At 35.2% G+C, this 16,038-nt stretch overlaps 1 protein-coding gene across 3 annotated transcripts in view; it reads right to left on the minus strand.

Moving 5' to 3' along the window:
* The window catches only part of LOC101737337 (glutamate-gated chloride channel), a 59,830-nt gene that overhangs the window by 14,754 nt on the left and 29,038 nt on the right, over positions 1-16,038 (minus strand). For 2 of the 3 annotated variants that reach the window (XR_009973825.1, XM_062670092.1), the window contains exons 2-7: positions 6,634-6,723; positions 4,857-4,946; positions 2,398-2,486; positions 658-722; positions 430-582; positions 299-319 (exon numbers count right to left, since the gene is read on the minus strand). Coding sequence is in view for 1 of the 3 variants with exons in the window: in XM_062670092.1 (XP_062526076.1) it covers positions 299-319; positions 430-582; positions 658-722; positions 2,398-2,486; positions 4,857-4,936 (408 nt within the window). In the remaining 2 variants the exon portion in view is untranslated. The remainder of the gene's footprint in view (positions 1-298; positions 320-429; positions 583-657; positions 723-2,397; positions 2,487-4,856; positions 4,947-6,633; positions 6,724-16,038) is intronic. The other variant, XR_009973826.1, reaches the window with a different exon arrangement.

Here is a 16,038-nt window from a genome sequence, read left to right on the forward strand (position 1 = left end):
GCAAACATTAAAAATTAAACAATATCTGTTATGATGATGAAACAGAATTAACGAAAAGCTTCTAAATATAAACCTAACTAATACAACTAATTATAACTGTATACGTATAATAGTTTTCTACTAGTCAAAGGCTGAAATACAAAATACTTAAATCTTTACTTAAATCACACTCTTACACGAATATAATTACTAAAATGAATACAGCAAAAATGAAATTGTCAGCTGCAAATGTGAATCGTTGGACGGCACGTCCAATGATATTGATGAAGCTTTATTTATTGCATTAGTAAATAAATACCCGTGAGTGTTCAGAATACTCCTTCAACAGAAAGCATGGCGAAAATAATTTCGTGTAAACTTAGTAGAACATAACATGTCTTAAACATAATGTCACGGTCATTGTTTGTTCAACTACTGAAGATAACTGACCTTAAAATCTCCATGCATGATGAAATATGTATCAGGCAGCCAAATATCTTCATGATGATGTATGGCATTTAAATAATCGTAATGCGATTGGTTGGAGTATCTTAACCGAGGGTCGTACCATTGTTGTTGAAGTAAAAACTCCACTTCGTATTTCTGAAAAGAGAAATATGTTTAAAAATACTTCGCTCAAACAATAAGGGGGAAAAAACGTTTTCATTTCACACTTACAAGACTAGATTCATCTGGAGATGCTAAGCTAAGGAGAAGCACGCTAACATTTACTGTGAGAACACCTGAAACATAAAACGGTCTAATGAAGAAACTAAACAATTAAATTCGTATAACACTAAGGGTATGTACACACAAAACCATAAACTAAAAGTAGTTTCCATGCTGAAGGAGTGCTATTTTCTAAAAATGTCTTTAATTTTTCATTACATAGGTACAGATATTACATGTATGGAAAATTACAAAGTAGCTGTCCTGGAGTGTTGAGAGAATAAATAAACGGATTTTGAATTAAATATTTTGTTGACAAATTCCAATGCTTGTGAAAAGAGAAAAATATGTAGGTATATTAGAAGCAGATTTAGGAATTCTTGAATAAATCCAATTATGTTAAGTTGAATAATAGATTATACTAATGAATTACGTTACCATTATATCGAAATAAATGTACGTATATTAATTTTCAATTGAACGAGAAACTAAAATTCGTTACCGTGTCATAAAACTTTAGTACTAAGTATTATGATTTTTCCTGACGGTAAATATATGTAGTATACTTTTTTTCTGTGCTTTGCAAAGCGGTTATTTTATAAAAATATTATGAGAAAATACAAATCTAAATATCGTTGCAACTTTGCAGTTTATGATTATGTTTTAGGCTTATATGTGTAAGTGAGAGGTGAACCAGGTAGGTAGTACAATTTGTTAACTAATTATCATCTACTATGAGCAAGGCGATTTTAAATAAACTATAAAAATATCGGACATCCGGGGTAAGGCTGTAATGAATTAAATGAAGAGAACAAAACTCATGTATTAGGATAAACAGCGATATGTCAATTAATTGTCAAATTTTATTTATTTATTTAAAATTTAAGTACAAAAGAGATATGTATATAAGTAGGTGAATAAGACAGATGTCAAAAAAAAACAAAGGTTAAAAAAACTTTCAGCAGACCTGCGAGAGAAGATCGAGGATAATAAACCTATAAGACATGGTATACAGTACTTGATTTTATTTTACCTACAATGAAAAAATTATGTAAAAGACATTATGTGGCAAGGTGTAGTCTGAACGAATAATCAGCCTTAGTTACTTCAAAAATCAAAACTTCAAAATAACGGGGCTGAATTAAGTTCATTGAAAATTTATTTTTGTTCTAAAAATTGTGGGTGTCACTGTGCTTATCACAGTGTGTAATAATCCTACATATTCAAATGGCGTATACTTTTTGATTAAAGTTTTTGGATATTCGAATAAGAATATTAAAAGTAAAAGGATTCACGTGTACTGGTGTTGTGCACTAAAATATTATCATAAAAGTGCAATAACGCAAAGACAGTGAAATTTAAAAGAAGATAATTAAAAGTAAATGCACAACTTTGCTTAATTACAGTTGGATTAGAAGTTTGCTTTGTGTGTGACAATTTAAAAGGCGTGCAATATTGCAAATAAACACAGAATCACTAAAATACACATAAAGACTAAAAATAATTTCTCTTTTCAAAAACATTAAACAAAACGCACCGCGATTGTGCGAACGGGGCCGAAGCGACGAAAACCCGACCCTATTTTGTGCCAAAGAGTCGTTGGGTGAAGTTAGACCACAACAGAATTCTGGATCTGCAATATTACACGAAGATATACCGGCCCTACATTCGAAAATTATGTCCAATAAATTCAATGGTGGTATTTACAAAACAATATATATCAGTAAGTATAATATTATTGGTATTTACCATCAACTGGTGGGAGCAGTCTTTTGTCGTAGCGGGTATTTTTAAGAAGATTGTCCAAAATCTCTTTGTCCGACTTTCCCGCGGCAAAGCTGCAACAAAGATTACTTTATTTATTAAATACTCTTTCTTCAAATCCAAACATTAAGGATCGAAAACTCAATGCGAAAACCCTGTATGAATGATAGATACAAAATTAAGACTGTTTAAATGGTAAAGAAAATTTTTTCAAGTTCCTAGTACTGCGTGATAAGTCAATAAGTCAATTTCGTGCAAACATTATTTACTCAGATTGCTCGATAAGGTAATGCTTTAATTATTTGATTCCTGTTTGTATTTGTATTCTTTACTAATACTAACCTATGTTGACAGATGTTTTTTTGCTTAGATGGGTGGATGAGCTCGCGGCCCACGTGATCTTAGGTGGTTACCGGAGCCCATAAATATTAACAACGCAAATGTCATCACCTACAGAGATGAGTTCTAAAAATATTATACTATAACGGCTGCCCCACCCTTCAGACCGAAACGCATTAATGCTTCACGATAGAAGTAGGTAGGGCGCGGGATTCGAACAACGGCAGAGTCGCTGCTTGATACGAATGCACCGGGCGTCTTATCCTTTAGGCCACGAGATTGCAAAAATGTATAAATTTAACAAATTATTAGAAGTAGTTGTCGCCTTAAAGTCGTCGTGGCCTAAAGGATAAGACGTCCGGTGCATTCGTATCTAGCGAGGCACCGGTGTTCGAATCCCGCAGGCGGGTACCAATTTTTCTAATGAAATACGTACTTAACAAATGTTCACGATTGACTTCCACGGTGAAGGAATAACATCGTGTAATAAAAATCAAACCCGCAAAATTATAATTTGCGTAATTACTGGTGGTAGGACCTCTTGGGAGTCCACACGGGTAGGTACCACCTCCCTGGTAATGAGTTTCGGTTTAAAGGGTGGGGCAGCCGTTGTAACTATACTGATACATTACAACTTATATCTCAAGGTGGGTGGCGCATTTACGTTGTAGATGTCTATGGGCTCCAGTAACCACTTAATATCAGGTGGGCTGTGAGCTCGTCCACATGTCTTAGCAATAAATAAAAAAAAACACTTAACACCAGGTGGGCTGTGAGCTCGTTCTACCATCTAAGTAATAAAAAAAAAAGAATTAAGGCGGAAAGCATCAATTGCTCGTCGAGCTTTTCGCTCGCTACGCTCGTGAAAAACTTGTTTCAAAGGTAGTCAAATTGATGACATAGAACTAGTGGTAGAAATCCGAGGAGCTCAGAAATGCAATCCCGTATTTTCGGATTAGTAGCGTGCATATTATTTACGATCAAGATTCTTTGACTATAAATTAGCATCATTCAGGTTTTGGTTATTAAAGTGCGCATGTTTGAAATATGAAGTTCTATTTTGGTCTAAATGAGAAACGCTTAGAACCATTCATCAACGTGGTTTTTTGCTGCAAAAAATTGAGGAAAGGAAGTACAGCGGTTCGTATTGATTTTAGATTCGTTCTTCCACTTAACAAGCGTTTCCCTTTATGTATTGGGGTCAACATATGTGTATTTTTTACCCATTGATATAGATAGATATACATAGATTGTATTAAACTATTGCCGAAAATAAAATTTCTGTTCTAATTAAATATTTTTACTAGGCAAATTTTCTTTATCATACACAATAATTCCAATAAATCAAACAAAGATACAAAGCATTGTTGGACCTTGTTCAGTGAGTAGTTTAGTATGTAGCGAGTGTTAGAGAGTAGATTGTGAAGAGATCTCAGCAAACTTAGTTGACCTAAGTAATTACTAGAGTAATGGCAGGTTAATCTAAATCTTCAAATAAGGTTTCAGCCTAATATATAAAAAAATTAATTGCTGTTCGTAAGTCTCACTAAAACTCAAGAACGGCTGGACCGATATGGCTAATTTTGGTCTTGAATTATTTGTGGAAGTCCAGAGAAGTTTAAAAGGTAGATAAATATGAAAATGCTCGGGATTAAACAAAAATAACAGTTTTGTTTTTCCTTTGATGTGTCCCCTGTCGGACAGATTCCTTTTGTTTGTTTTAAGTTTATTTTACACAAAAGCTCTTAGGTCTTTTATTTATAGATTGAGGCACTACGAAGTCTGCCGGGTCAGCTAGTTCTTTAATAAAAAGATCGTGCTTTACATGTGGAAAACGGTGTATCGTAAGGTTTATAAACGGACCGAGAAACTTCACGGTCCGTCGGGCGCGGATTGTCGCAGAGTGTGTTACTTCCACGTCGTCGCTCTTCAGTCGCCACACCCCAAGCTGTGACATATTATATAAATATGGGAACGCGGCATATATGAAGTCTTTGCATAGCCAAAAAAAGACGGATTGATGTAATTGTAGCATACTCACTTTATGGTTACACACCAAAGTATGCATTTAAGATTTGTATGTAAGATAGTATCTATGTACTTACATGTCGGACGTAAAAGCTGATATTTTGCCGAGCATGAGGATAAAGGCCACGGCGCGTGCCACGACGCATGACCAACCCATATTAGGACATCTGAAAAGAAATGCTTGATACTTTAAACATTTTACTGTTTGTTAATTTTTCAACAACTTATTGTTGTGGATGTGTTTTTTTATACAAGAAGGATGGATAGTTTACGGCCTACAGATAATTCAAGAAAACACTGTTTTATGCATAGACGCTGCCAATGGCAGGCACCCAGCTAAAAGCTCCCAGGCTTGTTAAGAGAAATCGTCAAAAATCGATTTAAGTATAGTAAGATAAAATTTAAAAAAAATACGATTTGGCTTGGCTGCATTATTCGACTGAGTGGTAGCCTTGAATGTTGTAATTGCGCTGCTGTTGCTTTCAATAGAAGGGAATTCGAACAATTACTTTTAAATTATGTATAAACTAAAGCAAATAGCGAAAAGACGGGACTAAGTGTGATTTTATAAAAAGTACAAAAACATTTTTACAGAAACGAAAAAGTCATTGTCCAACGCACAAGTATAATATGTCAAATGAACACATTATTAACCGAATAAATTCAATTTTTTTATCTAGTTTATTTATTGTGTTAATTTATACAAATAAATAAATTTCAGAGACGACTTAGATCGTTTTGGAAATTTTCTAAATTTTCCGCCAATTTTCTATTTTGTCTATCTCTGAAACTTTACATACATATCTGAACATTTAAAAAAATATATTAATCTGACCAGCTGATTTGAAGTGACTAGTTTACTATAGAATAACTAATTTTATTTACATACAAAACGTGAGATAAATTTTCAAACAGCAACGATTAAAAACTTAATACATATTCCATCCAAGCAGGTAATATTTCTCGATCCAAATGTTCGGAGCTTGTTTAAAGAATAAGCTTATCATGAAAATGTCACCAGCGAGATTCAGGCGTCTGTCAAATTACTTTAGTTCTATGATGGCTAACGCCACATTACTGCCCTCCAAGAATGAAGGTCCTGCCATTTAGTTAGTAATGTGCGTGCTGAGATTAGCTTGCCAGTTTGAGCAGCACGAAGCCTGCGGTGAGTCAAGACAGCTTGAATGCTGCGGTAGTGGCGTGAATCTATACTAATATAAAAATCTACAGTGGTTTTTACGGATGTTCCGCTATAGCTATTGAATCATGCATCCGATTGATTTGAATCTTGATAACTTGGAAACTTGCCGCAATTTTACACGCGGGAGGAAATGTCGTACTTTTCTCCCTTGGTGCACAATGTACTATTAAATGTATTGGTGACTTTGTTTTATTATAATGTCCTTCTTATTTTTTTTAATAGGGCCAATGACTTCGCATGATAACATCAAACTTAACATTTTATATAAAATATTACATACTATGCTGTATTTTAAAAGTGAATTTAAAATGAATGAAATTAGTAAAATGGTGGTTGATTACCGAGACTTCAATAGAATTAGTGAAAGGACCTGAGAGTCCACGTCTACCTATGGTTCTTAATATACTTAATATACATAGTACATATATAGTAAGTGTTTTTATGTTTGAAGTTACGTAAAATTATCCCAGTCGAATTGAAAATTGTAAATTTGTGTACCCAATCATAGGTTCAATGAGCGCCCATTTGCAAGCGTTCAATCAGCAAGCATTAGTACAGTAAGTACTTTAATTTACAACAGAATCAATTGAATATTTATTATTTATTTAAGTACACCATGTTGCTTAATATCAAAATAATAATTTGAAGAATACCTTTCTGCCTACTTCAGATGCCGACAGCATGTGTGCTACGTATCAAGCCGGCACCGCTGTTTGCGTCCTCCAACATTTCGCGTTTGCTGTCTGCAAAAAAATACACTACATGAGTGGAAGCTACTGAATCTACTTATAATAGAAGCTAGATTGTGGATTTGTATAATTTACATGATTAAAATTTGTTTTTAGAGTAGTAACTTGGAATTAAATAATAATAATAATTTATTTATTAACCTTGAAAACATTTACACATAACAGTTTGCTAAAAACTCTCTACACTAGGCACTGCCTGTCTCGTGGAGAGTTTTTTACAGGATTATCTTAAAACTAGTAATAACGGTGCTGAATATACCTACTGCTGAAATGAAATCTATGATTAAATCTATCCCAATGAAATCACAACGTAAATGCTACAATAAGTAATATAAATAGCTATAAATAATCTAAATGGTATAATACTATCCTTTACTATCCACTTTGAGGACAATGGGCTTCTGAGCCTGCACGGGATACATTTCCGCGTACAATGCTAGTAATGCAATTGGACTTCAATGTTACGTCAATCCGGTCATCGTTCTCGTCGAACCCGTCGCTTGCAACGAAGGGCTCGATGAGTAAATTAACCCACAGACACAGCTCACTGAGTTTCTCGCCGGATCTTCTCAGTGGGTCGCGTTTTCGATCCGGTGGTAAATTTTGCGAAGCACGGCTCTTGCTAGGGTTCATGCTAGCAAAGTCGTCAGGTTTGAGCCGCGTGAGCTCACCTACTAGTTAAGGTTACGCTGAAGTAGCCTCTCAAGGCTATCAGCTTAGGTAGGAAAAAAAAGTTACGTCAAAGTAAAATTTAATGTCAATTTCAATATTTCACAGTCCCTAGGTAGTACTTTTATTGAATTTATTTTAATTTCCATGCACACCATATAGAGTCAGTGTTTGAAATCTTTGTGACCTTCGTAACAACATACTTTTCTTAAACATAAACATAAGTAAACCAAGCAGAATTTTAAGCAAGTTTGAGTAACCAAATTAAAGTATGTCTTCTGTGTACTAATATGAACATATTCATCATACTAATGAGTGGTATGATTAGTTACGGAATGCTTTGTCGGTTTTATTACTAGTAGAGTGACAAGTAGACTTGATGAATGGAAGTAGATTCGGTTATCGGTATTAATCATAATTTAGGGTAGAAAAATGGTTGTTGATTATATTTGTTACTAGTTCTTGCGCGCGGCTTCATTCTTCGGTAATTTATAATTTCAAAAATAATGCTCTGTAAAAAATTTATGGCTTAGAAGACTTTGGAAACGTGTAGAATGAAATTTTTTTCTAGATTATATTCGGTCCCGTACATCCGTACGTTAATAATGGTTGATAAAATAAATATTATTTGATTAATCTTAATATTTTACAAAAATAAAAAAAAAAGGCAGAATACGTGTCACGCACACGATTCGGCGTTATGAAGCATCGCTTCCCAGCTTTTACCTTAAAATTGAGAATTCATTGAATACGAAGTTGAACGATTGAGAAGAATTTATTTTATACCTTAATGATCGATTGTTTTTTGTTTGTTTATGTTTAAGGTACTGTACTTCAAGTTTTTCTTTAGTCTATTGAATGTCCGTGATTCCAAAAAGAAAGACGGTCCTGAGAATAAGTGTCGAAACAAAACATTTTTTATAATAACGTAGCAATTTGTTTTGAGCACTCGATGGAGAGACTGGTAGTCCAGGGCCGGGTGGAAGGCTGAAGATCACGCGGCCGCTCACCGACCCGTTGGACTGACCTAATAAAGAAGGCAACTGAGTCCACTATGGTCGAATGTACTCGTAACGGCTTCGAAGCGTCAGACCTGGAAGCGCATTACCTGGAGGGCGGTTGTCGGGAGCATGGGCGACCTAACAGTTCCTACTGCACATACAGCGTCAACGCAACCACGACCACTCTGACAAGAGTGTCCAACTGAGAAGAAGAAGCAATTTGTTTAATTTTCTAAGTACAAAAAAGTTAAAACAAACAAACCAAAACTGTATTAAAAACTACAGTAAAAAGTACTATATAGAACTAGTATGTATTATCAGATTAACATTACTTCGGTGTACTATGGTGTGCTTGATCCGGAAACACCTGAAGTTGGCGTCGAAACGGTCCTGCGCTAAGGCTATGCGTAATGATAATCGCCGTTGAATACTACCCAATTCCTGCCCACGCGGGAGCTAAACACAGTCGACGCCCTAGACACTTTCTTACGGATCCATCAGGTCCATTAACCTCAGAACTAGACGCGTTCAGATCTAACACTAGGAGCAGGCTTAGGGACCGCGGTAACTTTACTCGTCAAAATCGGCAAAGAGTTCGACGTGCAACCTAACTTAAACATCAGTCGGTCGCCGCCGGATCTTCTCAGGGGGTTGCAATTCCAATCCGGTAGTATAGTTGATTCATTCGCATTCGAAGCAGCTGTTTCAAATAAGTAAAATTTAGTAAAAAACAGTTTTACCATAAAAAAATCATAGAAATTATACATAAGTTCTGTATTAATGTATATTTTGATTTTTACTGTTCCTTCCTATTTTGAGAAAAAACGTATTCCCTAAATTTCTACGGTTCTGTAGCATTTTAAAGGTTCTTTAAAAAGGTTTCATGTCCTTTACTTATTTTAATCACTGAAATATATGTCACTTTATGTTTATTCGATGATATTCAGATATTAAATTCCATGTTAATAAAGGCTTTGTTTCGACTGAAATAACATAAATTAAATCGAAGCTGACAGTTTCCGACCGTAGCCTTCTGCGAGTTATTATGTAACGTGACCACAATAATTAAGTGAAAACTAACAACCAAATCGATTCTTGTTAAAATTAACGTGGAATTTAGTCAGAAAGCCAATTCTATAATATTTGAATTGAAATATCGTTTTTGCAACATTTTTATGTTTTGTAATGGGAACTAGAAAATAATGAACTTCCAAAAATCTATATCTATATCTATACTAATATTATAAAGAGGAAAGATTTGTTTGTTTCGAATAGGCTCCGAAACTACTGGACCGATTTGAAAAATTCTTTTTCCATTAGAAGCCGACATTGTCCCTGATGAACATAGGCTACTTTTTTTAATTTTTTTTTTTTTTTATATTTTTGGTTTCATGTGTGTTTTAATGTTTCCGAAGCGAAGCGAGGGCGGGTCGCTATAGTTAATAAAACCAGATGAGCGACTATCTAATGTTAAGGATTACTGTATTTAGACAGTGGTAGTGCCAGCCGCTCTGTTGCTGACCACATTAGATGCCCATATAAGTAAAAAAATAACCAGGGGACAAATTTATAAGTTTGCATTGTTACTGGCGAAGGTACGTATTGTAAGGCCGCAAGTGATCCCATGATATCCGGTTTGAAGGTTGGGCAAACGTTACATTATAACATTGAGATTTCTTACCCTCTTTTTTATTTTCGTAATCGTAATTCGTTTTTATGATCTTAAGTTTTATACGCTCCGTTAATTAAATATGTACTTATAGAAGCATTTAAATCTCAGGAAAATGACTACGAAATACGATGCATAATAATATACATTTAGGAAAATTCCAAGAAGAAATTAATCTTAAATTAAAAAAACAATGTCCGAGAAACCAACGAACTCTTTTGTAGCAAAGTTGATCGTCATTTATTTCCTTGTATTCCCAAATATTGTGATGGGCCATTACTGAGCTCGTGTCCGGATCCTTTCAGCAACTTCCGGCCGAGTCACTGCATTTAATACCCTTGGGGTTATATGGGTATGTTATTTACACTTGTAATATTCATGTTCACACATCTACTAAATGGCATAAGGATCATGTAATATCCATATGGTATATGGATATTCCGTGTTTATTTGATACACTACATTCATCAACCTCGCTGATAGCCAATAGCGATTGTAATATAGTTTGAAATTTCCAACATTTTTTAAGATTTATTAGCACATTTTGAAATCGTCGTGGCCTAAGGGATAAGACGTCCGGTGCATTCATGTTGAGCGATGTACCGGTGTTCAAATCCCAGGCGGGTACCAATTTTTCTAATGAAATACGTACTCAACAAATGTTCACGATTGACTTCCACAGTGAAGGAATAACATTGTGTTAAAAATCAAACCCGCAAAACTATAATTTGCGTAATTACTGGTGGTAGGACCTCGTGTGAGTCCGCACGGGTAAGTACCACCACCCTGCCTATTTCTGCCGTGAAGCAATAATGCGTTTCGGTTTGAAGGGTGGGGCAGCCGCTGTAACTATAGTTGAGACCTTAGAGCTTATATCTCAAGGTGGGTGGAGCATTCACATCGTAGATGTCTATGGGCCCCAGGATCCACTTAACGCCAGGTGGGCTGTGAGCTCGTCCACCAATCTAAGGAATAATAAAAAAAAAAATATATATTTTTGTATAAGATTAGATTTATATGTTTTAGGAGATTATAATCCCATGAAAAAGTGTTTTTAATAAAGTAATTGTTTGACATTAAGTATGAAATAGGCTAGCAGCAAGTTTTTTTTTATTTACCTTGTAGGCAGACGAGCATACGGCCCACCTGATGGTGAGTGGTTACCGTCGCCCATGCACTTCAGCAATGCCAGGGGCAGAGCCAAGCCGCTGCCTACCGCTTAATACTCTCCACAAGCCTCGTTTGAAGAAGCAAGAAGAAGAAGCCTCGTTGCAAGTAGAATAAAATATTGAGTTTACATCTGCTTTCATGCACATAGGCCAAAATACCTTCGTAGAAAAATCATGCTTTACACTTTAATCTGATATAATTGTAGAATTTTCTACTTATACCTCTCTTATATCTCTTGTACAGTTCGAAATTACTTAGCCAAGTTATCTCATGGTTGCGTGTTTATTATTGCCTTGTTTTGAAGACGTGGGATGTTGCGAAGTGACTTTAATGTTCTCGTCATGAGTTTGTTTGCGACAAACTTTGTTTTTAGGTTCAGCTACAAGGTAATTTCGCCGAGTTTCTGGTTTTTGACGGCCGCAATATTAGACATGTGACAGTTTAATCTTTTCATTTTGTTAACTATTGATTTGAAGACGCATACATAAGTAATGTAATTTTAAATGGCTTATTAGATCGAAAACCCTGGTTTTAAATATTAAGTTCTTCTAGAACTACCCCTATGAATAAATTTGTATTCAGAACGATTTTTTCAAGTACATATTATAATAATATAATATAATGATAATTTGACGCGCAAAATAATTTACCGTATTCTAAAAGAAGAGAGATGTCAGCTTCAGATAATCCTTGTTGTTGATTTCTCGAAGTTTTATCAGTAACACAAAGGCTTGTTCAAGGATGTATTTCTTGGCTGATCTTGACTGAAGATCACTTGAATTAACCCTCTTGGCATTATCGATTGTTCCTCAATTATAATAATAATATAATAATAATAAGCCTTTTATTCCACACAATTAGTAGGTTGCATACATATTTTAGATATAAAGAAGAAAAGAGAAGAAGAAAAAGAAAAAAAAAACCTCAATTATAAGCCCAGTATTCCTACATAATTAATGGGGAAGTGGCGTTAGTGTAGTGTTAAAAATAGTGTTACGTTACATACCATAAACATCTTATTTCAAACATAAGCGTTCAATTTATGTAAGAAGTAGACAGTCCCTGGTTTCGTTTTATCGTGAGCAGTAAGCTTTAGTACATTTTTATTGTTTAAACTCGGTAAATATATTAAAAGCTGACACGCACAGACCTGATTTAAGACTGACCAGACTGCTTTAGGCGATTTAATTTGCGAGGACACGCAGAGTAGGAAGCATCTTATTGTATATTCCTGCCCTGCTTGAGGCAGACAGAACCCGGTATATGGTAGGATAGTCGTGATTACAGACAGATTGAGGCTTCGGCTATAACTTCAAATGCGAGCGTTAATACTTACAAATTAAAAAACAAGCATTGACCGGTTCTTTACCTCAAGCTAGCTTTTTATTTTTTTATTTTTTTTTTATTGCCTTAGTAGACAGACGAGCATACGGCCCACCTGATGGTGAGTGGTTACCGTCGCACATTCAGCAATGCCAGGGGCAGAGCCAAGCCGCTGCCTACCGAGCTTTAATAATAATTACAAAAGGCAGTAAATTAAGTTTATGAAGTAAATACTGGAAGTTTACAGTACAATAACGTTTCTGTATTATAAATTAATGTAAAGCAAAGATTTTGATAATGAGTTTCACAGACTTGGTTCCGTTTTGGTAGCCTTCATTTAAATTTAACAGTGCTATTTTGAAGGTTTTATGTGCTATTCATAAGATTATTATATTTCTACGTACTTATATCATTTTAGTTAATACAAAATTTTACGACTCTTATTTAACAGTGCACTTATATTAATTTAGGATATTGATTGTTATCGCCACGTAGAAATACTTTTTACTTTTATAGGGACAACTTTCTTTGTTCATATCAGAAATGGTGTCCATAATGGTATTTATTTATCCATAACCGTACTTTTCGCAAACATCGCATTGCTTAGACATTTGAATTAGCTTGCGGCCCATCTGATGTTATGTGGTTACCGGAGTTCATTAACAAAGTTACTGTTGCCAATCACTTTGGCATATGATTTCAATTACTCTATTATTTCTTATTACTAAATTTGAGTACACAGTTTAACGGTGTTTTTGAAAACATAACGGTTGAAATTTATGTAAAACAATGAAATGTTAAAATAAACGTATTATTTGTGTTCGAAATACGTTGTGTCTAGCCTGATATGTAAATTATTATACTGCGGCAATGTAACGTGAACGACTTAGAGCGTGCTAGAATGTAACAATCAATACTAGTGAACTTAGTAGATACTTGTTGGTAAATAAGATATTATATGTATTTGCAATTCCGTGCAACTCAAAAGTTAAAAAAAAAATTGGCCATATCTATATCTATTATATATCCATATCTATTCATTATAATAAAAATCGAACTCGACGAAGAGTTCGATGGGCGAAGTAACCCCAGACACAGCTCAGTGAATTTCTCGCCTGATCTTCGCAGTGGATCGCGTCTCCGATCCGGTAGTATATTCTGCGAAGCACTGTTCTTGCTAGGGCTAGTGTTAGCAAATTCTCTCAGGTCGAGCCCGTTAGCTTAGCTACCCGTCTGGACGTAGCTGGAACAGCCTTTTAGGCTACCACCGAATAGGCAGGAAAAAAATGGTTTTAAAATAAAAAAATATGCTTTAACAGAAATTCGAACTAATCATGTAACAACATTCATTTATCCTGGTTATTCAAATTAATCGGGTGTCTTGAAGGTGGTGAAGATTAAATTGAGAGTTGATATATAGGTCGACTTAATAAAAAATATTAAGAAATAAATCGCACGTAATTTTTAAAACTTTTAGCCACACGCCACATCCTACGTTAAGTTAGAGGTTCTAACATTATATTGGTATGTCCGTTATATCACCTCGAACTACCTACCGCTATTGCTACCTGATCATCCAGCTATGAAAATAAAACATTTCACTAGCAATTTATTTTTCATAGACGTTTAAAAAGGTTCATAAAAAAGCAACGGTTGCCAAATCTTCATATACCGGTTTGCGGACCCTTCATGAGATCCAAGAAGATGATTTATAGCTCGTGCAAGCTGCTCTGCACGGCTCTAATGATAGAGGAACCCGGTGACAGATGAATGTACGTGCTGACGCACGGTGGTTCCAACTTAGTGAGGTGGTAAACCGCGCGCCGTTTAGACAGGCTTCGAACACCCTGCTGAAAGAGTGACCCGGTGGTCATGTTGGTCGTTGATGGCTGCCTGTTTGGCGTCGCGTTCGAAGCACGTCACTTTATCGCCAGCCTGCTTCGGTTAAATTCAGTCTTAGCCAAGGTGGGTTGTTGACGACAAGAGCTTTTAGTTGCCACAACTTGATATATTTTTTGTATAAATGTTAAGGCATTACAGAATGCCTTCATAACTGTAAACACAATCTTCTACACAGGAATAGAAGATTGTGTTTGCATTTCATATGAACTGAATTTCAACTGATTGTTTAATACGTATGTAGTAGATACTTATAATCATAATGTGTTTTTAATAAAAATCGTGGTTAACGTTTTTTTTTATAAAATAAACTGAACGCTGTATCAAGTGATACCGATAAACTATTTCCATTTCGGTCCACAAATAGTGTTTTTTTTGTAAAAAAAACAACTTGAAAGTGATTTTTTTCTACTCTTTTAAAATCTCAAACAAATGAACCAAGTGTATTTTTTCCAAAGGGACAAATGTTAAGCCATTTAGTTTCTTTTAATGATTTGAGGAGTAGCTAAGTATGAATTTTATTATTGATGCAGATGTGTTTATACAGGCCAAAGTTGTTAGCGGCTTGTAAATATTAATGAACCGGCCCGTTGTAAAGTCACGCCACCTTTCACAGAATTATTCTATTCGAAGCGTCACTCTGTTATCGACTTCTATTACTCTGTGTACGTTTTGTAAACTATATCATACAAATAGAATAACGTCAACATTCCTAATTCTACTGTTCCTAAATGTTACATTTTGTTTCATTAATGTATAACTTTTTGTATTAATGATGTCAAATAAAAAATCAATTATGCTTTTAGTTTGTCATAGAGGGTTGCCTAAAATGAATAATGGTTAACGGTAATTTATTACTTCGTGTTGAGTTCGTGACTTTTCACATTCAACTAAATTAAAGTTAGTCGAGTTGACTGATTACTAAGGGCTTGCTACCGCGCCATCAGAAATCGGTGTAGACGATCTGACAATTGTGCCATATTTTCACATTTTTCAATGCCATCGACGCTCAAAAGCCGTTTCTCGATTCGTTTTGTCAATAATGAAAATGTATAAACAGTGCCGATCGCGTTTAATTTGCTTCAATATCTTAATTAAATACTGTAATTACATTCGTGCGTCCTCATTTCACGAATTAACGAGCTTGATGTAATATATACAAAGATTATAAATTTCAGGCTTAATACAATTTTCAGTACTATTTCGTGTAGATCCGTAGATACCGGCCTTTTGTTGTACTGGTAAGTAGTTAATCGACCCAATACACATTACAACCCGAATGCTACCACCAATCTTGACCCGTGAGGTCGAATCCTCAATTATACCTTCTTTTTTTTATTGCTTAGATAAGTGGACGAGCTCACAGCCCACCTGGTGTGCAGTGGTTACTGGAGCCCATAGACATCAACGACGTAAATGCGCCACCCACCTTGAGATATAAGTTCTAAGGTCTCAAGTATAGTTACAATGGCTGCCCCACCCTTCAAACCGAAACGCATTACTGCTTCACTGCAGAAATAGGCAAGGTGGTACCTACCCGCGCGGACTCACAAGAGGTCCTACCACCAGAACGGGAGA

This window comes from Bombyx mori, chromosome 9, assembly GCF_030269925.1.
Source record: "Bombyx mori chromosome 9, ASM3026992v2".
Lineage (NCBI taxonomy): Eukaryota > Metazoa > Arthropoda > Insecta > Lepidoptera > Bombycidae > Bombyx > Bombyx mori.